Genomic DNA, 26,478 nt, shown 5'->3' on the forward strand with positions numbered 1-26,478 from the left:
TAAAATAAAGTGAACTTTTAATAATATTTTTGATTGTTGCATGTAAGCTTATTTGTGGTTAGTTTTCCGCTCGCTTAGCTTGCACATAGCTCTGTTATTCGACGTCTCTTTTTTAGTCTTAAACGTACAAAAATACTGTCAGTTCTATTATCTGGATAAGTTAAAAAAGATTCTTTTCTTGCAAGCTATTCTAGCAGTCTAACAGGACGAGATGCAGCTCTGTACGAAGAGAAAATTTCGTTATGTCAAGGCGATCCATACGAAGCCAGTTTATCAGACTTCGTCGTATATCAAGAGTTGTGGCCGAAAGTAGAATTTGGTGACATTATAAACTATTTGGTTTTTACAACAAATTTCTACACCCTGTCACAAATGAAAGCTTGTAAATCTTTAGAGGCCCATAACTATTTAACAAGTGGCTGGGTTTCTCCTGATATAAAAGTAAAAGTAATGAATAACAGCGAAGTAATATTGCTTGGAAAGATATGTTTTCTTTTGTTTGTTTAAACTCGTGTTTTTACGTATTTCTTAAGTAAGAATTTTTGTCTGAAAGTAAAAGTCTAATTAAAAACAGCCGTGGAAATTTTTTAATTCAAATTGTTCAGTACCTTTATTTTCTAGTTGAAACTAGCATATAATAAGTCTACTTGCTTTTCGTTTTAACGTGTAATGTTTATAAGTTTGCACTAGCTAAAGCCTGAAATTACGTTAGTTATTCGTTTATAAATGCATTATACCTAACTAATTAATATAAGCAAATCAGTAAACTCTTTAGGTTTTAAAATATAACTTAGTGTTTATTAACGTAAATATTGAAATGAAATGTTTCTGACAAACTCTTGTATTGATGTTCACTTTATTCGTAACGAAATTTTTCCGGTTAATTCTCGAGAGCCATGCAGTTTGCCTTCGTCGTGAAAGCTCCTCAGTTTGAGATCCTTGATGACAAATAATGCCGGGAATTTTAAAAAAATGATGTTCCTTTGTTCTTGAGTGAACTAGCATTACACCCAATTACACAACAAATCACCATAGTGATATTCGCGACGAAAAAAACAACACAAGAACTCCAGTTAAAACGCACGTGAACACACACAAAACGTAAACAAGTCACAAACAGTCACAAAGATGTCCTGTTTACAATATGAAGATTATAATAATATACTCAATTGGTGACTGAAGTCAGTTTTATATTGGCACTGTCTATTAAAATAAAGTGAACTTTTAATAATATTTTTGATTGTTGCATGTAAGCTTAAAACTGCTGGATTATTTTCCAGACTGATTAGCATTGTGCTATATAGCTAAATGTTTAGCTGCTGTCTCTTAAGATTAATAGCTAACATTAATTAGAAATTAATTGATTCTTTCTTCAAAAGTTGCTAAACTAATCTGGAACAGAATTTAAATTCACTAACCTTATATATTCTTCTGTATATAGGCATATTGTCAGCTATCCTATAGTCAGATTTGCATCTGATCTTCATTTTCAGATTACTATTTGTAAATTTGGATATGCTTTATATTCAAAGTAGTCATCTTTTAGCAATAGATGTGAATTTTAGTTTTATTACATAAAATGGTCAGTCTAATTTGTTTAATAATTTTATTTCAGGATCCAAATGCAGATACACAGTGGAATGATATTTTACGAGAAAAAGGTATTCTTCCAAAGAAACAAGAAAAAGAAATTAAAGAAGAAGATATTATAAATCTTATTGAAAATACAGTTGAAGAAAAACTTCAAGGTATTAAATAATTCAGAAGTATAATTGGAAGCTTTATTCAGTTGTTTCACAAATTATCTTATAGGCATTAAAACAATTATTAATTATTTAAGTTTATTCTAAGAAACAGCTGGCTTGTTTAACCCTTAGCCTGCCGTTTGCCACGTCCCCTTATTTTGTAAAACGGCCAAGGTCAAAATAGGTGAATCAGGCAATATTATTTTAAAAATTCACTAAAAATTAAATTATTATCTTATTCATATGAAAAAAATCACATATATTTATCAATATAGTTAGTTTTAAATACGACATATTTTGATAAAGTTTGTTTGAAAAATTTATGAGAAAAAAAAATATATATATATGATAACTGACATTCAGACTTGAAAATTTGTTACTATTTGTCAAAATTAACATTGCCTGGTTACTTCATTCTTATTGTCACTGAGCCAATACCATGTACAATATTGTTCTGTACAATTTGATGTAACATTTATGCATGTACGTTTATTCGTTGTGAAATTATCGCACATTATATCAAACGTTTGTTTAAAATCTAAACTTTATTTTGCTTTCAACTAATATAATGAACTAATATACTTTATTCATTTTATATCAAACAAGATTATTTATTTTCGTAATAAACATATGATTACTAGTAGCAACAGATGTAACATTTGCTGATATTTTAGATTTAAAAAATAATTAAAAATTAAAAAAAAATATATAAAATATCAGAACTGAAGGTCATAACTTGAATATTTATAATGCATTAACATATTATAGCTGAATAAACTTATTATAGCATTAATGAACTTATTATAGTAATATTATTGCATGAATATGCTAAAAATGAAATAAAAAATTATCAGAAAATGAAAAATTAAGGAAAAAACATCGATAATTAAAATTTTTTACATCTACAAAACACCACCTGGACAAAAATATGTGAAACAGACGATAAACAAGACGATACCGTCAAGTGCTGACATCTGTTGTCGATAAATTTTATAAAAATCGATTTTTAACAGGGTAACGATGAATCGGTACCCTGGCCGGGAAAGGGTTAACAAGATTTTAAGCTTTTACAGGACAAAAACAATTATTAGAACAAGAAGTATTCTGTAGAACAAAGTTTTCTAATATAGTTTTTTCCTAGAATGTCTTTCAAATTCAGTAAGGAAACACAGGAATCCCCAATAGAATTCTTACTTATGAACTTAGTCTTAAAATAAAGATGAAAAGTTAGTAATTTTTAAAATGCTAAAATATGTTTTCTTTTGTTGTGCATATCAATAAAAATCTCAAGAATATATGTGAAATAAAAATCAAAATAATTCAAAGTAATATACGGAGTGTTCAGAAAGTCACTGTGCACTTTTTTAATCATATTTTTGCATTATTTTGAAAGGTGTGTGGCCCCACACTCACCATATCTAAATCCACAGACTTTTATCTATGGAGAGCAGCAAAATCTGCAGTGTATCATGATCGTTCGCACATGCTGGATGGCTTGATAGCAGCGATAACAGCATTCATTCAGTCTATTTCAAATGAGCAACTGATAGTGGTGTTTAGAAACAAAAGAATGATCAAAGTCTGTATTGATGCTAATGGGAGTCACTTTCAATATTGTTTATAAGTTTTATTCATATTTACCTCCTGTATTCTATATTGAAACATGTCTGTTAATAAATACATAAGTGCACAGTGACTTTTCAAACACCCTTTGCTTAACATTAAATGACAAAATAAATCAAATTTAGGAAATCTTTAGTTTTTAATGGCAAATTTTTTTAATATATGGCTTACTTTTTGGAGGTTTTCAGAACAGACATGGCATTTAGTTGATTTCTGCATTTTTTGTTCTTTAATTTTGAAAATCCAATTTTTCTCCTATGTGTGCTGTATGTGCTTGTGTGTCTATGTTGCCAAGTGTGAACTTGCAAGATAACAATCCTATTTTGAACAGAGATTTTGTTTTATGGGGTTTCCAAGTTTCATGGAATGCCATTTGGGAAATGTTGCTGTAAAGTGTAATTTTTTTATTCTCATTTCCCTTTATTTCTGAATTTTCTGTGATCAAATATTGATATCTAAAACCTAATAGTTATATATGAAAGCCAAATGATTATAATTATTAAATTTAGCAAGAGATGGTGCCTAATGCCCACCTCTAGTGTCAAATTATTTAGCATTTGATGCATCAATAACTAACATCATTAGCTAACATTAGCTAATATAGCCTGATATAATCCAGAGATTGTTTGGCTTTAATATTTTATGTGATTATCTAAAGTTTTGTTGTTGGAGATAGCACCTTTGAAAGTGGTCCATAAGACACTTTCAGAGGTGTTAACAATTTTAAGTGTTGAAGATCTATAAAACTACTCTGAAAAGTATATTGTTAATATCTTTGGCTACTTTGTATATGTACAGTATGTATGCATAAATATACAAAGTAGCCAAACATATTAATAACAAAGTATGTACACATACATTCATGGGTGCAATTTTAATAAGTGTGCAACTCTGCAATTACACTTGTATGAAAAACATACTTGTTTCAGATTTTTACTGTCCTTCAGTGTAGTCATCAGCAATCTGTATGATCCTTTGCTAGTAATGTGGAAGTTGTAGGATGAATTGGCAGAGCAGTTGGTTGATTGTTTGAATAGAGTAGTCTACTGCTTGAAGAATATCTTCAGGCAGTAGGCTAATAGGTTTCAAAGATTGTTGTTGTGTCAGTGTACATCAAATTGATGTAAAAATAAATATTATTATTGTATTATTTTTTTGATGAAAATAATTTTCTCTGCCAATGAAAACAATGGACACAAATTATGTATTTTTTATGTTGATAGAGATAATTTTTTTTATGATGCTTTATATTTATTATTGTTACATGTTACTGTATTGTTATTGTTATTTACAGAAACTACACAATTAGAAGACTTGACTCTTGATGAATTAGATGAGTTAGAAGATGAGGAAGATGAAAGAATATTGCTTGAATATAGGTTAGTGTTATAATTCAATCTTTTATTATAGTAGATAACTGTAGTCTATTAAATTTGCAAGTATATATGGAGGGAAAATATTTTGAATTAATTATGAATTATGGTTTTGAATTATTTTGGAAGCAGTTTGATCAGTTTTAAAATGATATGCTATAAAATAATTTAAAAATTTTATGTAAAGAATAATTTTTTTTTTTAAATTGCAAAATTCTTGGCACTATATGAATTTACACAGCTTTTTCAGGTAACAAAATGGTACATGAAAAAGCAGTATAAATTCTTGTTTTCAATAGTTTTTCTTTGAGTAAATTGTGAAGTAGAACTAGGAAATTATAATATGATCATATAATAAACTTCTCAAAGCCCTATACATTGACTATGGTGATTGTTTGGTTGATTATATCATAAGTTTTATATTTTTCTTGTAATAAAAAATTTTATGAAATATAAATGTAATTTGTGTATAAAAAATTGCAAATTAATCTGTTGCAAATAATTTGGAAAAAATTAATTGTATGTAAATATAGATCAATATTTATAAATAAGTAACTTTTTCTATTATTAACAAATATCTATTCATAGGAAAAAAAGAATAGCAGAGATGCAAGAAGCACTTAGAAAAGCAAAGTATGGAGATGTTCGAGAGATTTCAGCAGAAGATTATGTTCAAGAAGTAAATAAAGCAGGAGAAGGAGTCTGGGTGGTTCTCCATCTTTATAAATCTGGGTGACTATTCTTTGCTTTTTATTTGAATTCTTACTATTGAATATATTTTTGCAGGTGTATAAAATAAATAAATATATAAAAACTGTTACTTTAATAATAATATAATTAAAGTATTTAAATTTAATATTGATTAAGTGCTGAAATTTAAATCAGTTTTATTCATTACATGCTCAAAAATTATAGTATTAGAATTTGTAAAAGCTGAAATGAATAATGCAGTGATAAAATAATGATCTCTATGCCAAACAGTTTACCATTTTGTATTTAAAGTTTACTTGCATAAATATATGTATGTAATGTGTGTGTGCATACACATATTGTTTTAATTTTATGCCTAGTTGAAAGTTTTATTTTACTAATATAACTTTTTATGAAATCTTTAAATTTGTTAAAAAGTTTTCATTTAAGAATTTTACTTTATCATGAACATAAATTGGAATATAGTACTGTTGTTTCATTAATATTGATCATAATATAATATTATAGAATTTTGGACATTCATTACATGTTTATAAGTCTTGATTTCTAAGAATTATTAAATATTAAATCTTAAAAAGCATCATTTATTGATTTGTAATTTTAATAAATAAGAAAACAATATACGATATATAAAGAACTAGAATGAAATTTAAATAATTTTTGTTGACTAAACATGAGTATATATAAAAAAAATTTGACAAATTTTTATTGACAGTATATGAGCAGAAATATCAGTGATGTATACTTTAAATAATGAAATTTGTATCCCAATTTATAAATAATGAAACAATACCAGTAATATCCAGCAATTTTCTAAATCATAACAAAAAGAAACATTTTGACAATTTTTAAATTGTTATCCTCAGCTTAAAATAGCAGTCAAACATATAGTGTCTACTAGGTCTGTTCAAAATAAGAACCTAATTTTTGTCATAGTGTGTGAACCATTGCACTGATTGAACTCTGGCAAGTGTTGCCACTTAGCCAGAAACTTCAGTAACACAACACCACTTGGAGCATTGTAGTACTCTGATTGGTTCATGATCTAGAGCTATTGAAGTGAACATATGCAATTACTGCTCTATGAAGTGAAGATGAAAGACTTTAAGGAGCAACATGTTTGGGTGAAATTTTAGTTTGACTGGGAAACTTTTACTGTCTTTGCTTCAGCAAGCCTATGAGGAGGACTGTATGAGCCATTTGCAGTGTCACAAGTGGTTTAAGTGTTTTAAATTGGGCAGAACATTGATTGAGGAATATTTGAGATTGGGATGACAAATATTGATTATTTGCTTTTATCATTAGTTTATTATGAATTTGTGCAACAAGGTCAGAATGTTAACAAGGAGTTCTATTTAGAAGTTTTAAGGCATTTAGGGACATTGTGTGCCAGAAGGCTTGAGCTATGGGGAACAAGAGCTGGGTATTGATTGCATCATGACATGCCATGTCACACACACCTGTTTGTTGGTCAATTTTTGGTGCTAACAACATGGCTGTCTTTCCCCACCTCCATACTCTCTAGACTTGGCCCCTTCAGACTTTTTCTTGTTTCCACAGTTTAAAAGGACCTTGTTTTCAAACTGTAGATGAGATTCAATAAAATTTGCAGACAGCTACATGCCATCTCACAAAAGAGTTCCAGGGAGCATTCTAACAGTGGCAATAACAATGAGAATGGTGCATTTCAAGCAGGGGGAGTACTTTGAAGGGAACAAACATGTATAATATTGTGATCACAGTAGAAAAGTTTGTATGACAAAAGTCTGGTCTTTTTTTTTAACAGACCTCATATGATTATTTCATATATATATTTGACTACTGTTTTAAGTAAATTGCTGGATATTACTGATATTGTTTCATCATTTATTAATATAATTAAATCCAGTTTTTTAAGTAGTGAATAGTTATCGTCAATCTCTGTTTGTTTTGTTATTATATTAAATGTATTTGCTGGTTAAAAGGTGTGCAATTATTTTTTAAATGAAATTTCATAAATGAATATCTAAACACTATAATTTAATTCTTTAAATCCAGATATATATATATACTGCCTATCATATACACCAAAAAGCTTTAAACAGATATGCAAATTAGCATATTTAAGCTATGATCATGATTTGGAATGATAACATATATAGTCTAGGGAAAAGAATATATAAAAAAAATGCAATTTATTACATGTAATGCTTTATTGAACTTAAATGCTACTTTACAGGATCATTCCGTTAATTACTGTTGCAAGAACTTGTCATTCAGATGAAAGCAAAAAAGTTTGCAATGTAAGAATGAAAAAATGTAATGTGAACAGTTATTTTTCATTGAATAGGATCCTAATACTTTGTAGAGCTGTCTTGAGCCTTAATAACAGCTTTGTAATGCTCTGGTTTAGAGTGGCTGAGTTTCTTCAAGTATTCTGTACCAAACTTGTGATATCAAACTCTTCTAATACATGCCTGTGATTGCTGTTTATTTTCAGGTTTTTTATCTTCAATTTTCATGTTCATAATATGCTAGTAGTTCTCAATAGTGTTGAGATTAGGACTGTTGCCTGGCCAGATGTTATACATCTAATCTGGGCCTCTTGTAGGAATTTTTTTTGCTTAAACAACAATTTGTGTCAGTTTAAGTGACAATGCTAACATAACATGTAGAAAAAGCACATTATACTCTACTCATCATCTTGGCATAATGATATGGTGCAGTCATCCTGAAATAAGTAGGATGTTCCTTAATTGTTGGAATTGGCTTGGCAGATAAGATGATGTTTTTATAGCACTCTACATTTATAGACTTATTCATAAAGTATACTCTGCTGATACAGAGAATTGAATTTTTTCCCAGACTTGTAAATAAAAATTGGGTAAAAAAAATCCATGTAAGAACAGAATTGGGTGTATTTGTTTTATTAGTTTCTAAGAATTATTGTTAGAATGTTTATATGTAGCCGTAAAAAAGAAAAATCCAATTAAAAAAACTTAAAATAAATTTAATAAAATTCAAATTATAAGTCATATTCTAATTTTATTTTGATAAAATTGCATGAAAAGAATATTTTGCAATTATTAAGAAAATTCTGCATCTTAAAAATGTGAAGAATGGCAATTAAAATTCGTCAAATTTTGCAACAAATACATAAGATATTGATAACTTGTTCATTCATATTAACTAATTTGATTTACAATTAAATTAATTTTTCTTAAAGTTTAAAAGTTTATAATCAAAATATTAGTTTAATAAATGCAGTGTATGTATTCAAAAATATTTGTTAAAGACTTTTATATTTTGTAATATATGTATTGAATATCACAATTGAAAATTGTTTTATATGTCACAGTAATACAGTAGAGCATCAATTATCCGACTCAATTGGAGACTGGGGTTGGTCGGATAACTGAAAAATGGATAACCAAAAAGTATGAAAAAATACATTATTAGTGTAGTGTATTAGTATATTAGTATATCACATGTAATTAGTATATTAGTATATCGCTATTAACCTACTTCGCGTTGAATTTTCATCGATGATAAGCCTAAGAAAATTTTTAAAAAGATAATAATCATTGCTATTGTATCATTAAAAATTATTTCTTTATTTTGTACAAAATAAATACAAAAATAAAGAAAACAATAGAAAATTAAGCCTGGTTTAAATACTGGCCTCCCTTTAGTGGTCGAGCCAGTGTTGCCAGCTAAAACACGCAGAAATTTAACAAAATAATATTAAAGTAGCCAAGACATAGCCAAATATTGTAGCGCCACATCACTAGCGGACATTTGAATTTGCGACTAGAACGCGGTCGGTTAACCGATGTGACAGTTGATCGGGGGTCAGATAATCGATGCTCTACTGTAATATATATTTATAATCATAATTACAAAATTAAAAAACAAGTATTGGAAAAATAGTTTTATCATATTCATGTGATATATCTATCATGTTTCTGTTTTGTTTACACAAAAACCTTTAGTTCTCATTTTTAACTGAAATGTACATATGATATTTGTTTAATTAAATACGATATAAAATATAAAATTCACAATGTTACAGTAATGTCATATTTTGAATTTATGTTCTTAACATTCTTAACCATCGTTATGATATAGTAAGAGTTTATTTTAAGAAATTTATTCTATATTTATACATCATATTAAAATTCTTATACAGTAGCCCTCCATTATATTGCTCATTCAGATATATCATCAGCTTTTTTTATCTCCCAAACATAAAAATGCTTTAGCTAATAATTTAAAAAAAAATCAGTTTCAATTGAATTTCTACTGACATTCAGTCATTGACCTTAAAACTACCATTGTGTGAAATACAATCTATACAAAAGCAAGTCAGCATGGAGATTGAAAATAGACAACACAGGAGGATAGATATAAGCTACAGTGCATTAGTTATATCATACCATTTGAGATAAATCAAATAAGTTACATATGTAACTTATTTGATTTATCTCCTGATATGCACAATACAAAAAGGACTACTGTATTTATTCTTCATCTGTATGTTAAAGTTTTAAAAGATTTTTTGAATGTCAAAACTATTATTTAAATTTAATTACTGGTACAAGGGGTACGAAGGGGTTAAATTATCTTTGACTGAATACTATATTATTTTACAGCATATATAACTATTGAGACTTCTTTGTGATTAATATCTGCTTGAAATTATATAATATATTCTTTTTTACCATCAACACACTTCAAAATTCATTGTTTAATGTTTAGTTATTACATCATTCAACTTTGAGGATTAATAATTTATAACTATTTTGACATCACTGGTTTCTATTTTAGTATTGGCAACAATTCAAAGGAATAAGTAATGTTAAAAATGTAGGAATGAATCAGATATTAAGTGTATTAAAGCAATTTAACTAGATAAGTTGTAATTAAATCAATTATATTTAGTTTTTAAGCACATTTTAAATTAATTTTATTTTGTAATTTTGATTTTAAGAAGTTTGTTAAAAACTTAGTCTACTACTACTACTACTACTACTACTACTACTACTAATAATTTGTTTACAGCTTTTGTTAAAAATTTTTAATTTTAACTAGAATATGTTCTTTTCAAATGTTATTTAAAATTTTAAATTAATGTTGAAGTAAAACATTATTATTATTTGGTTTTTGTGATATGATTTTATTGATGATAAATTTAATTTCAAACCTTATACAGTAATGTACATGTAAAGTACCACACAACATGGGGTTCTACACAAAATTAGGTTCTAGTCAAATACCAGGCCTGGACTTAATACAAAAGCAAAATACGGCAATCCAAAATAACATTTATATAAGCAAAAATCCACAATAAAATATTTATTAAATTGAACAGTAAATATATATAGATAAACAACAATGATTATAAACAAGAAGTTAGTAATAAATATATATTTCAAATATTCAAAACAAGTCAAGATCAATTATTTACAAGGAAAAAAAAGCAATCAATCAATGAAAGAATTTTTTTTTTCCAAGCTTGGGATGAACAATTAATTATATACCAATATCTAAAATAAAAAAACGAGGAATATACCTCTTACAAGTTGATTGCTTTATCAAAGGAATGTCAGACAATTCACTTCAAGGAAGGTTGCTTTCAGGAACTACACCACACTGTTGAATGGGTATGTTGTGTTCTGTCTGCTTACAGGTGTAATTCTGAACTACCTTATTTACATATTTAAGTGTTATGGGATCATTCACTTATATAAATAAATAATTGTTGGTCTTAATTTTGAATTTAGTATTTTTAGAGTTTTTAGTATATTCTTGGGAGTTTCCACTCTTAAAACAAAAAAGTCCCTGAAAAGAAAATAACAACTAAAACTAATGCCCAAAACATAAAATAACAATTGGACTTTGACTCCTTACATACAGTCAATTATCAATATAACTAAATCCCTCCATAACAATAAGACATATAGTTCCATACTCAATTCTTATTAGCTCAATATAAAACTTCTCTCAATTGAACAAATCCTCTATTGCAATAAATCTCTGTTTAGTGATCCACTTTTTAACAGTTATTCTACTCAAAAGTGGACAACTTCCTCACAAATTCTCACTAACATGTCAAAACAGTCCAGCGTTTGTCAAAACTAATATCTTCTAACATTTTCGACCTAACCAAAAGATCAAATCATGTGATGTCGAAGCATGGCAAACACGCTTTGACATCACATTATTAGCGCCACATCAAGGAATTTCATAATGCACATGACAGCAAAAATTAAAAAATTTATTCGATTTGAAATGAAAATTAAAAGAACATTTCAGTATTCCAAATTCCTGATGATGACCTTTGGAGTAGGTTGAACATGTTAGAAGATTTTAGTTTTGAGAACTACTGGACTGTTTTGACAGGTTAGTGAAAATTTGTGTGGATGCATATTTTTTACTGAACTTGTAAAATACACAGTATTTTTCTTTCTCTACAACAATAATAATGTAATTGAAATCAAAATTGAGAAATTACAAGCACTACAGTGTAGAAATTTGTTTTGTATTAAATTAATTAAAGCAACATGTATAAAACTTAATAAACAACTATTAAATAACTTTCAAATTAGAAAACAATGGTAAAGTAATTCTTTATAAACAGTAATTAGATGAATAAAACAGAATTTCAGCAGCCTATAGAATAGTTTGATAATTACAATCCATTGAGTCTTTACCATATAAGGAAGTCTATCTTTTGTTGTACAGGTAAAATGATTATTAATTGATTTAATACAATGGAAATGAAACAAAAGAATAAAAATATTTTTACATTTGTTCAGTAGAATTTTGTTTTAATAGATAGCAGAACAACAGATTTCTCAGAATAATAGATTTTTTCTTCACATCTGCCAAATCAATGTAATTTTCCTCCTTTAAAATACCTCTTTTTTTACAGCAGAATAATATTTTTTCTAGCCCATCTAGATCAAATCATCAGTGAGAATTTTCTGAGAGTTTGACTCAATACTGAACTTAACTTAATTATGTCTGCCTTTTTGAGGATCTGTCTGTTTGTCCATCTACCAGTGTGATATATTTTAAATATCAAGACAGCTGATAGGTTAAAATAAGTTTAATAAGGTGAAATAGGTTAAAATAAAATATTAAAAATTTTAATTTCATTGATGTAATAATCAATGTTCCAAAAAAAATTTAACAAGTTTAAAAATAAAAATTCTTTATTTGTTGAGCATTTTTAGAGTATTCCTTCATAGCATAACAAATTTGAATTAAAATTAAAAACTGTCAATGCAATCAAAACAGTTTTATTCCTAAAATGTTTATTGAATAAAGAAAACTGCAGTAATTTAATAGCATAATACAATATATTGTGGATAGAGTGAAGTCTAATTTAACCTGTATTACATATAATCTACAGTAAATAATAATAATAATCTTAACACCTTTCAGGAAAAAATTGTTGAATTGAAATAATGTGACTTCTGGTTTGCATTGGAAGTCCTTATATAATTAATCAGGGCCTCCTGTCCTAAGGTTTCCATATCTGGTTTCTTCTTTCATCTATCTAACTCTTTCTTGAGATTAACGAAAGACAGACGAACGGACTACAATGGGAATTTATATGTCTACAATTTTTTCAAATTGCAGGCCAATAATTTTGCAGATATAAAGAAAGTATAAAATTCTTAGAATTCTAGAAAAATAAAATAATTTTTAGAATTAAATTATATAAAATAAAATAATATATTCAAAAACTGTAATTAGTTAAAAAACTGATAGTTTATTTTTGAATTTGAATATTATGTTCGATCAGATTAAGTTTTAATGTCAAATAAATGTTATCTCATAATTATTATATAATAAAATAAATGTTCATTTAATAAAAAAATATATGCGAGTAAATACAATATATATAAGATGAGGTTTTTATTCATTTATCATGGCTTTAAATTCCTAGGTTATCCTATTCGCGTGAGTGAAAGATTTTTGCGTTTTTGCAAATAATTTTTGTGAACAGTGTATTCGCATTTTTTACCGGATGCTTACCCTCTTGTATTTAAAAACCTAAGTATTTTATCTGGATTGTTTAGCTGATATGCAGAAGTAAGTTGTAGCAATGGGAAACTTTTCAATTGTTTTTTTTTTTTTTTTGTCTGATCCAAATTGATTACCTTAATTAATTACATTGTCATAAAATTGTATAGAAATTATATTTATGATTGTACCAAGAATATTTGTTAAGTTTGAAGTTATATAATTCAGGCTGATATAAGTTGAGGTTTAATTGTATTTGTTTCAAAAAATTTAGTTTGATATTATGTATGCTACTGTTTGAAATTATAGCATTTAAAAGTAATGTAAATTAAGCAGATATGAAAAGCAAAGCTTTTGAATTGAATTCCAGATTGAAATTCCAAAATCACACGGAATCCTGATATAAGTTTTAATCAATTCCCACATGAAAACAGATGATTATTCGGAAATCAGAATTTGGAGAAACTCGTGAATATAATCGACGGAGAGTGGATTCGACTGTTAAGAATTGGCAAAAAAAAAAGGTTCCCAATTATCCAGCTTTACATGAACAAATTATGTTGTTGATTTTACAAGGTTTTTCCTTAAAGTTTAAAATGCCAGTAATGTTTGCAAGACAATGTGTGCATTTATGTTCATTTGATGTTTTACTTGTAATTAAACAAAATAAAATTAGAATTGTATTAAAAAATCTAATTTTCTTTATTTTGATGTTTAAAGTCATATCTTGTCTTATATGCGAGTAAGTACGATATATATAAAAAAATGTCAGGATACATAAATTAACTTATACTTTATAATAAATTGTCCAAAGATATTAATGACATTGTTTGGACTTTCAAATTTTTGAATTGTAAATTTCTGAAGATGGTTTATTAGTTGAAAATGTTAACTAGGAAAATGTCAGTCATTTGACTTTTTCCTAGACTTTACATGAGCAGTTTTTTTAGTTACTGTTATAATGGACTGTATATCAAATACACAATTTAACATTTACTCTAAAATTTTCAAGAGACATTCTGTGAATAGAATTTTAATAATTATGTAATGATTAATAAAACATTGTTACTATATCCTTGATATGCTAAATTTACAAAAGTGATATAATTATTTATTTTTTCTTTCTTCTGAAGATATTAAGACTTTTTTTAAGATGTTTATCAGGAGGAGGTGCTGAAGTAGCTGTAGTGGCATGTAAGAAAAGTGAATATATTTGTTTTTTCAATAGAGTAGCATATGAGAAGTCTGTTTCAAATGTGATATTTTTTTTTTTTTTTGTCTGATCCAAATTGATTACCTTAATTAATTACATTGTCATAAAATTGTATAGAAATTATATTTATGATTGTACCAAGAATATTTGTTAAGTTTGAAGTTATATAATTCAGGCTGATATAAGTTGAGGTTTAATTGTATTTGTTTCAAAAAATTTAGTTTGATATTATGTATGCTACTGTTTGAAATTATAGCATTTAAAAGTAATGTAAATTAAGCAGATATTATATGTTGTTTGACTTTAAAGATCAAAATAAAGAAAATTAGATTTATTAATACAATTCTAATTTTATTTCATTTAATCACAAGTAAAATATCAAGTGAATGTAAATGTCTTGCAAAAATTACTGGCATTTTAAACTTTAAGGAAAAACTTTGTAAAATCAACAACATAATTTGTTCATGTAAAGCTGGATAATTGGGAACCTTTTTTTTTGCCAATTCTTAACAGTCGAATCCACTCTCCGTCGATTACACTCACGAGTTTCTCTGATTTCTGATTTCCGAATAATCATGTGTTTTCATGTGGAAATGGATTTAAACTTATATCAGGATTCCGTGTGATTTTGGAATTTCAATCTGGAATTCAATTCAAAAGCTTTGTTTTTCCTATTGCTATTCACCTTTACTTCTGGCAATATACAAGAACAATTCAAACGACCCAAATAAAATACTTGGATTTTTAAACACAAGAGGATAAGCATCCGGTAAAAAATGCAAATACACTGTTCACAAAAATTATTTGCAAAAAATCTTTCACTCGCGTGAATAGGATGACCTAGGAATTTGAAGCCATGATAAGTGAATAAAAACTTCGTCTTATATGCGAGTAAATATGGTATATTAGTTTAACTTTATTGAAACAGAGAATATAATTAGTTATAATATTAATGCTTTTTGTTCAATTTATACTGAGAAATTTGATATTGACTATGCAAGTAACACAATAAACAACTATTTTGTCTCTGGAGGACAAAAATTTTTGTAGAATGGAATATTAAGAAAAATTTTTTAAATTAAGAGAACATAAGTTTAAAATTTCTCTCTCATATGCATAAGCATATGAGAGAGAAATTTTACATAATGATTTTTTTTAGTAATTTTTAAAGTTTTGATTAAATTCAAAGGAACACAAATTGGTAAATCTTAATGTAAAATTTGCTAAAAACATAAATTGACATAAAACCAAAAAGGCTGTGTTTTCATATGTGTTCATTTATTTCCAAATTTTGTTCAAATATGAAAGTAGGTGATGATATTGTTAAATTTTTTTTTATGAAATCTTATGGATTTTTGAATGGGAAGATTTGGATAACTTGGATAATGGTTATCACAATTATATAATGAACTTATATAATTGTGATAACCATGCAACATTAACAATACCTAATGTATCTTTTTGAAATATGACAAAATAATCTGTAAATATAAAAGAGATAGAAGTTAGGATGCTACCAATGTGCTACATAATGTTCTAGATTTTTAAGTAAAGATGAAATTGTTTTCAAAACTTCTTACACTATTATCTCAATTGAGATAGGTCTTACTTAAATGTAATATTTTTGATTTGTTTTTTCTGCTTTCATCTGATTCAAATTTTTTCCATCATTTTTATACAAGTAAAAGCATGATTCATCAGAAACATATCTGCTGACATTTTTGGAGCTATTCTCTTCTTTCAGTACATAATTGTAGGTCTTGTTATGTTACTCTAAGCAGTCAAAAGTAGTTACAGTAAGAGTTAACAAAAGTGAAGTTCATATCATAAAATCTTTCCAATTCCCAAAGAATTAATTGTGAAATTTTCATTCCAAGAGTAAAAATTTTTGAGAGATTTGACATTTTTTACTTTCAGGAGTATCAAAACATTGTTGTCTATGCTTTAGTCTGTTTTAATGTAAAACCCAAAAGTTGATCATTTTATTGAATAAATATGGGAAGAATTGACCAAAGTTTAGGAGTTTAAGAATTTTAAAATTTTTGCTAAATTTTGGAGCCTCCTGGGAGAATTGACAACCCTAATATCTTTGTAAATAAATTTAAACTGCTGCTGCAAATAATGCATATGTTATCATATTCAACAAAATGGTATATGGAAGTTTTGGAAAGAGAGGATAATTATATCTATGAATGTAAACATCTATAAACCTGATTTTTAGATTAAAGCCAAATGATGACTGGTTAACATTGGGCTATATAAATGATAATAATTACTAATGAAATGTTAAGTAATTTGGCCCAGAAGTAGGCATCAGGTGCAGTCTGTTGATAAATTTAATAATTATAATTAAATTAGAAGCTTCTAGAAGAAAAGAATTGGCCTAAATCAGGACCTGACACAGCTCCTACTTACTGTGTCAATACATTGCCAATAATGCTACCTAGACCTTTGTCTGATCTTCATTTCCAGAACTATTAATTTAGATATAACCATACTGGTTACGCATAGTAATTACTTGACATTTAATTAATAATTAGTAGCATTAATATGGCCTAATATAATCCAGCAATCATTTGACAGTTCTATCAATAAAGTTCCTGAACTTGTTAGGAACTTTATTGATAGAATTCTTTAACATTTAACTAACTGACCATTTTGCATCAATGATTAGTTATCTCTTGATGTAATTGTCTTCTTTCTCCAAGCTGTTTAGTATAAGTGCATAAAATTTACACTACATTTGACATGAGATATAATTTTTAGTGTGAAAGCTTTTCTATTATTCTGATAATCAGTGGCGTGCCGTCATTGGAAGCGATGGAAGCGCCGATTCCACCTTCCAATGACCTTCCCTTGTATTTTATAAAATATGAATTTTCATATTTTAACGTACTTTGAATTAATTAAAATGAATATTTTATTATAACTGCATTATGTATCTTTTACAAATTTCTATACTACATGTGAAAAAAAAACGATAAGATTGCTATTGTATATTCGAATAATTCGGTGGTGGAAGGAATGTCGAAACCGGGTCAGTTTCTAATCAGCCAGATTATATAGGCATTAGCACATGCGGTTTACAGAGCACCAACCTCACCCGGTTTAGCTGGTAGAAGCGACACACGCGTACGGAGTCCAACTTTATAACCCGGACCGGTTCTGAGCTGTTAGCTGCCTGCCTGTCAACTTCCAAGCAGCCAGATTATAGGCATTGGCGCATGCGCTTTACAGAGCACCAACGTCACGGTTTAGCTGGTAGAAGCGACACACGCGTAAGAGTACGCGACTTTATATCCCGGAGCGGTTGTGGGCTGTTAGCCGCCTGCTAGATATTCGGCCACCCTCGCCGATTATGTGAATCATGAGCAGACTAGATCAACGGCTGGCAACCCGCGGGCCAGCTACGGCTGGCGAAAAGTTTCTATCCGGCCCGCGAGATCTTTAATAGATTATTAAATTGGAAAAATAACTATTAATTAGTTATTTTTCCAATTCTTTGTAATTTTCGAAAACGATAAAAAAAATAAATGTAGTAATTAACTTTTTATTTATTTATTTCATATTTGCAGACTAAAAAAATTACGAGTCACAAGAAGGCGTCAATTAACTACTACGGCACGGAAAAAAAACGTAAAATTTATTCTGGCCCATGTTATAAAAACGGTTGCCCACCCTAGACTAGATTTATAACAACTCAACCGATAAGAGTTTACTGGCACGTTTTTATGATAGTTCTGTATAGTTGACAGGAGTTTAAAAAAACTCCATTAAAATATTTGATATATTTATTCTGCGTTTATTCTGCTCTCCCGTCTTATATTACTTACGGATTTCAATGTTAAACCGGTGATATTACGATTTAGTATGTCCCATCTGTAAGGGGATGCAGAAAAAACGTGTACAATTCTAGTACAGTGTTAAAAATTAACTGTTACTTTGGCAGCATCATTTACAACCAAATTTAATGAATGAGACGTACAGTACATACAATGGTACAAAAAAAAGCTCTAGAATTTATTTTCCTTAAATTTACGATTTATATATCCGTTGTCATAAAAATTTGTCTTTCCACTGTTTTCCCAAGACTACAGATATTCAGGTACAAAGTAACTGGTTTCGACTTATTTCTACTTAAGAAGTGACTAAATAATTAAGAGATTAGGGAATGGGGACATAAATAAAACCCTGTTGAAAGAGCCAGAATTTTACTTCAACAAAAGCTTAACAGAACCAATCACTCGCTCAGTACAGTGGGAAACTGATTTCCGTGTACACCTGGTATTAAAACGAATTAGTTAGAAAACGAATGACTATTAAGTTTAACATAGTTAGATTTTTACAGCTACGGTGAGAAACGTTTAAAATTTACAACAGCCCTGTGGCGTCCTTTGAGATATACTAGTGATGCGACAAAAGAGGCATTTGACATTGACCGGTATCGGCACCCTCGGGATTTGGCACGCACACACTCACTACACACCTACCTGGACCGTCACTAGTTCCATCCATTAGCTACTCGTATCAAGATATTTGACTAAGTGGATTGTTTTAAGATTTAAAAAGTAAAGAATATTTTATGTTATTTTTATGTACGTTTCTTTACAAAGCTATATTTTAATTATAATTTTTTTATAATAAGTACAATCGAACAATACATTGTACCAGGTATGTATATCCACCGCACATTTTATTTCACCGAGTAAGTTTTTATAATTTATTTTTAATTTTAGCCCTTATATCGTGGCTAGCGATTCAGAATGTAATTGTGATATTAAAAATACATTTAGAGAAGTCTACAGTTTTTACTGGCTTATCGAACAGATGAATACGAATGGACCCTAGACCAGTGATTCTTAACAGGGGGCCGCAGCCCCTGGGGGTCCATAAGAAGTTTGCCGGGGGCCGCCAAATTATGCAAAATTTCCTTCAGAATATAATAAAAAGAAAATTGATGTATAATCCGAATATCGTATTGAAAAGTGAACTAAGAAAGATAGTTTTCCTATTTAGTTTTTATTTATTTATTTTGTATTTCTTCCTACATACAACTTTGTTAGTACAGAAGAAATAAATGCAAATATGCTACTTACACCGCAGTATTTACTTCTTTTATTCCAAAGCAATTTTAAGAAACTATTAATGCTTGGAATTTTAAAAATAATTAGGAAAAATAGTAGGCTTTGAAAATTTAAATATTTTTGCAAAAGTTATGCAAAATCCTTACCACAAGTGGGCGTTTTAGTTTAGTTTTAGCATCGACATTGGATCGATTTATCGACATGTTTCTTATTTTATTTTCTGTTCACAATTAAACATGAAAACTCATTAATTTTTAAGTTTGAATGTTATTTAAATAGATAATGAAATAATAAAATTATGATTTACATTTATTATATAAAAAATAAAGCAATAATAAAAAAATCAATTTATTATAGATAAATTATCAAATTATCAAATGTAAATTATTATTAAAAAATGGGGGTCACAAAAAAATTATGAAATATTTGGTGAGCGGCGAGTATAAAAAGGTTAAGAACCACTGCCCTAGACCATCACTGACGCGCAATTAACTGATTGCCCCTGGAAGTCGTCTTCTTACAGAAACACAGCTTCCCTGTCATCAAATGTCACGGCACGCCACTGCTGATAATATAGCCATTCTTGAAATCTCAAATTTGATGATACGTTCATATTCATCTTTAACATTGCTAAATAAAATGTTTAAAACAACATTGACACTTATTCTCAAAGATTTTGTTTAGCAGTAGTACTGTCATAAATTTTCATCCTTTTATGATGATGCTAATTATTCTTTCTAATTTTTGTTTTTTTTTTTCTGATCAAAAAACATTCACTGATTATATTTTTAAGTGTTTTTAATTTCATCATAGAATATTTTGTTTTAAAGATACCTTATACGGATTGACTCAGCAGAAAAATTCGCACAAAAAAAGGCGTTAAGGAATATTCCTTAATGCCTTTCTTTTTGTGCGAATTTTCTCCTGAGTCAATACAAGTATTGGAGTGACATTCACCTTATGTGTATAAGATATTATACAGATTGTATGCAATCTGTCATTTAGTTTAATTATTCCAATAAATCTAATAACATACTAAATGTTTATAATTAGAATTAACAGTTCAGTGATTAACCTCATTATTTTCATTTAATAAATTATGCTTATGATTAATAAAATTGATTTTTTTTGTACTAATATTTGAATTTTTAATAAATTAAAATACATAATATCTATTTCTCTTCTGTCTTTGACTGATCAAATCCCCAAATGCAATATTTTTTGAATTCTCTTTTGAAAGTAGGATCAGTTTTCTGTATGTCTAAAGTTCTGAGTGTTTGTTTTTACTGCTCTTGAACAAGAATAAGATGGAAAAACTTTTCCTTTTTTTCTTCTTAAGTATAAATGAATATTTATGGTAGTCTGATTGGGTTCATTATCTCCACATATCTGTACAATTATAACTGCTTGAATTTCATTTGTTCTATTGTATTGAATTTTATTTGTCTGAAAATAGTTTAATTCATTTCTACATGTTTCATTTGTTTATACTGTATTTCCTTTCAGTTTACATTATTTGTATTTTCCTGAGGTTTCATTTCAAAAGCTATATTTTTATCTCTTTCAGAATATAGGTTTCAGAAATGTATTGATATATTGATGTTTGCATAATTATAATTTTATATTGTTTAATTTTTAATTGTTTTATTTTTATTTTTATAGTTTTCCATATTTTGTATAATTATTTCTAGCCTATAGCTATTCTCTACTTTGTTTTAATGTGTCGAGGTTACTTGCTGTTCCTAAATTATTGAATTTATCACTTTACTCAATTAATGTGTTATGTAATTTTATCTTTTCTTTCATTTCTTCTATTATTATGGTTTAATTATTTTATAATTTATTGCTATTTTATATTTACTTGTCTGGTTCAGTTGTTTTATCATGTTCCAATTTTTGTTTTAGTAAATACAAGTAGAATTATATCATTATATCCATTAAATTTTATGTTTTCTATAAATTGTCTTCAATAATTTTCTGGATAGATAAGGGAATAAAAGATATCCTTGATCTATTCTTTTCTGTGTTTTTTTTAAGTGTTCAGTGCTTATATTATTTTATGATTACTTTTATTTTATTGTAGTTTGTTAAAAAAATAATTCAATATTTTTTTATCTATATACTATTATTTTTATTTCTAACATTTTATTACTGCTGACAGAATCAAGTGCTTACTTAGTCTTATAAAACAAAAATATATAATTTTATTATATCCCTAATACAATAATTAAATAAAAGAGCCAGATTAATTATTGGGCTAGAACTTGCCTAATTAATTATACACATAACATGTAATATGTTTTAAAGGTTTCAAGCCTCCTAAAGATAGTGCTTACAATCAAGTACCACTGAGCTGATGTCGATGAAATTTATCTTTACTAAAAACACTCAGTTTATTGTCATATCTATATCTACAGTTCTAACTAACACTGTATGTAATATTGAATTTAGATTTAGTTAATATCTAACTTTAATTCACTTTGTGTGTGTGTGTGTAGTGTATGCAGTACTAGCTTTAGTCTTATTTGCACTCTGTTCAAGAAGTTTTGGCACACTTAGGGATTCCTGGAATTTTAAGCAAGGTATAAATAGTGTAAATTTTGCATCCATTTTTTCTTCAACTAGGAATATCAAACTGTATCCTGTTTAGCCACACAGTTTGATCATATCTAGAGCCAACAGTGTATATGCCTATGCATACACATACACAGAGTCAAAATAAATTTATTTATGAGAAATGAAATAACTACCTTATAGAAATTATTATACTGGGTTACATCAGGCTAGTTTTTCACAATTATTTTTAATTAATTTCTAAATAATTTGTCACTATAGGGAGATATTAGGTGTCATTTCTTATTAATTTTAATAATTATAATTAAATAAAATAATTTAGGAAGTTCTGTAAGAAAATAATTGGCCTAGAGTAAGACTCGAACCCACAACTCTTGTGTATAGTGGTTGCATTGCCAGTTACACTACCTGACCTCCCAACAGATCCCTTCCATGGTGAGTTGCAGGTTTGAGCAAGATTCAAACTTACAACACTTGAAGAATAGAATCAGCCAATTCTTTTCTTCTGGAACTTTCTAAATTATTTAATTTAATTATAATTATTAAAATTAATAAGAGATGGTGCGTAACACCTCCTATAGTGACATATTATTTAGAAATTAATTTAAAATAATCGTGAAAAACTAGTCCAATGTAATCCAGTAGTTGTTTGGCTTATTAATAATAGATTTGGTTTTGAGGTGTTTTTGTATATGGATTATTAAATCTTTCAGCTGTAATTAATGCAATTGTTAAATTAATGAACAAATTTAATTTTTAGTGTTAAAATCCTATGTTATTTGATTACTTAATGATAGATTGGTTTTATTTTTAATCTTTATGATGTAAATTTTCATTTGTATAATATAAACATTTTTAATTAAATTCAAAAAATTAATTAAAAATTTTCATTCTAGTTTTTTAATTTAAAATGTTTAATATCACCTCATAATAAACATTATGATTTGACTGAGATATTGTTGTTTTATATGTATTATATAATAAAGAAACATTTTATAAGAATATGGTTGTGCTGGTTGATGTCTTTGCACTAGAAGTCTCAGTGAACTCCGTGATGAAATATAGAAATCCTTCATGCAACATGGCATTCCTACAACACAGTTCGAAAATTAGGGAAATCCTCTATACATGGTTTCATTCTAACATGGTTCAAGAATTGGAGACATCCTCCTACAAAATGTCACAATTTTTAAATAAAAATACCATTATTTAATATTTTTTTTTATTCAAGCAAACATACATACATGTCTCATATTTGAAAATGTTAATACTCTAAAATCCATGGACAATATTGTTTTATTCCTTTTGCCAGGTTTTCTTTATGAAAACTGATTGTACAATATTTCTTCTTTGTCCTAGCTTCCTACTCTAGCTTTCCTATAAACTAGGTATTGCTGTCTTAGATAATAGTGCTCTAAATGGACCTAAAAGACTGTTACTGTGCTTTATTTTATAGATTAAATTAAAAGTTACTATATAAAAAGATTAAATTTTTAAAGATATGTAAACAAAAGCAAATTAAAATATCATATTTTATGAAAAATGTAGAGAAAAATCAAGATGTTACTGATAATTGAGATAAAAATTACACTTCACTCTGACACCGGGAATGAAATACTAAACACTGAACCTGTTACCGGTGTAATTTGCGTGAAAAAATCTTCTTTCCACAAACGTTTTCGAGCTTTCCAAATAGCTCTTCTTCAGGTAGAGAAAAATTCCGACGAAACACTTCGAAAAAAGGAACGTAGATATTTAAATAAAAAACCGAATCTAAAAATAGAACGCAGATGTTTAAACCAAAAATATGGAACCCGCATAGCAAACCCGTGGTTTGCTATGCGGGTTCCATATTTTTGGTTTAAACATCTGCGTTCTATTTTTAGATTCGGTTTTTCCGTGGTTTGCTATGCGGGTTCCATATTTTTGGTTTAAACATCTGCGTTCTATTTTTAGATTCGGTTTTTTATTTAAATATCTACGTTCCTTTTTTCGAAGTGTTTCGTCGGAATTTTTCTCTACCTGAAGAAGAGCTATTTGGAAAGCTCGAAAACGTTTGTGGAAAGAAGATTTTTTCACGCAAATTACACCGGTAACAGGTTCAGTGTTTAGATAATTGAGATAAAGGTCAACAGGAAAGCTCAGAATTATTTGGTTAGTTAATTATTAATTGCTTTAATAAACATATAATAAATGTATTTCTTTACTTGCAAAAAAGAGAATAGTATACTTTTGGTATCTAACCCTATGTCTTGCACTAATCCTTTGTTTTGTATAGCATGGATAACACATAACATGGCACTTTTTCAGAACCTAACTACCATGTTGTGGGGGGGATATCTGCACATCAATCAGACTAGATGTTTTGCTGCTATCAGTAATGGAAATTGGTTTCAGTTATCCATGGATCAGATTTTAGGATGGTTTGGATGGCAGTCTCAGTGATAATCACAGTTGGAAGGAAAGGCAGAATAAACCATAATCTCAACCTTCTTACCCAAGGAAGTAAGAATGCAATTGTTTATAGTAATGATTAAATTGATGACTGAAGTAACTTACTGGTAAATAAATTTATAAGCATACAAAAAGTTAGTCTTCAAAACAAATATTATATTAAACATCAGCACTAAACCCGATATATTAAAGCTAAACACCAACCAAACTTGGATGTGTCCCCAGCTGGCATTGTAATAACCGTTGATGGTTATATCGTTAGCTTATATACACTGGAAGATGAGATTGGACTGGAGGTCCGGATAGCGTAACTGGCAACGCGTCTGCACAGTAAGCAGGAGTTGTGGGTTCGAGTCCCACTTTGGACCTATTTTTTTCTCCCAGCGGTTCTAAATTATTTTAATTAATTAATTAAAAATTATAATTATTAATGTTAATACGAGATGGCGCCTAATGCCTCCCTCTAGAGTCAAATTGCTTACGTAATTTATTTAGTAATTAGCCTTATACTAGCCTGATAGAATTTCGGCATTTGGTTGGTGTTACAAATATTATAAAATGATTTTTAAAAAATCTAATGAACTATACTCTGGATTATAAGTATTCATGTACAGTACATTTATTGTGCATTATTTCTATTCAATTTTGGGCAACTTTTCAGTTTAACAACAAGTATAATTGATGAAACATAACTTTAAGTTAAAGAAATAATCTAATATTAAATAAATTATTTAGCAAATAAATTATAAATATTAACATATGTTAGAAAAACAGCAGTTTACATTTACTTGTGGATTCCATTTATTTTTGAAATTTTGGCATGTGTCATGTTTGTCCAGATGGGAAACAGCTACTTAACAGAATGGGAAGAACTTCTGTTGTTAATAAATTTTTGATTTTTGATAATAATTTATATACAAATTTTTATAACTTACAAATACAAATACATGATTTTAATATAAATTTACTTGTACTTAAGAGTCATGTAAATATAATACAGAAAATAATTGCTATGAATAATTATATTTATTATCTCTAGCAATTACTTTGAAGTTTATTATACCATCTATATATATATAATCGAGACGAGTTGATAATAATAATAATAATAATAATCAGCACAGAGCCCAAACGGTTAGGAGTTGAAAGTTGAAATTTGGTACACAGCTAGGGTACGTCACGAGAACGCACACTAAGAAGGGATTTTTCGAAATTCCTCCCCACGGGGGAGAGGGACAGGATTAAGTCTTAACACTTTCATCAACAATGGAAGTATCAAGTAACAATGGAAGTGTGAAGTAACAATAGAAATGTTAAGTAACAATGGAAGTGTCAACAATGGAAGTGTTACATAACAATGGAGAACAAGAGAAAGCGACGTGCAAGATTTACCGGCATTGGAGGAAAAAAAAGAAAGAAAAAGAGTAATATGTTAGAACATATTTGATTTTCAAATTTAAACACATTAGTTCAGTTTTTCTTGACCTTTCTTCTTTAGAACATTCAACGAAAATTGAACAATATAATCAGAACACGTCGTGAAAATCGAACAACATTAGAACATTCGATTTTCAAATTCGACCTTTCTTTAGAAATATTTAGTTCGTTGATGAAATTACTCTTTTTTTTTTTTTTTTTGTGACAATAAAATAATAATTTTAATCTTCGCTATCGTTACTGTTGGCCGA

General features: G+C 28.1%; 1 protein-coding gene across 1 annotated transcript in view; it reads left to right on the forward strand.

Annotated features, from left to right (window-relative positions):
• viaf (viral IAP-associated factor) overlaps positions 1 to 26,478 on the forward strand; it is a 47,894-nt gene that overhangs the window by 3,376 nt on the left and 18,040 nt on the right. Inside the window, exons 2-4 of the mRNA XM_067274898.1 lie at positions 1,616 to 1,748; positions 4,663 to 4,747; positions 5,330 to 5,473. Coding sequence (XP_067130999.1) covers positions 1,616 to 1,748; positions 4,663 to 4,747; positions 5,330 to 5,473 — 362 coding nt within the window. The remainder of the gene's footprint in view (positions 1 to 1,615; positions 1,749 to 4,662; positions 4,748 to 5,329; positions 5,474 to 26,478) is intronic.

This window comes from Centruroides vittatus, unplaced genomic scaffold (assembly GCF_030686945.1).
Source record: "Centruroides vittatus isolate TY-2023 unplaced genomic scaffold, ASM3068694v2 contig_1154, whole genome shotgun sequence".
NCBI classification, from domain to species: domain Eukaryota; kingdom Metazoa; phylum Arthropoda; class Arachnida; order Scorpiones; family Buthidae; genus Centruroides; species Centruroides vittatus.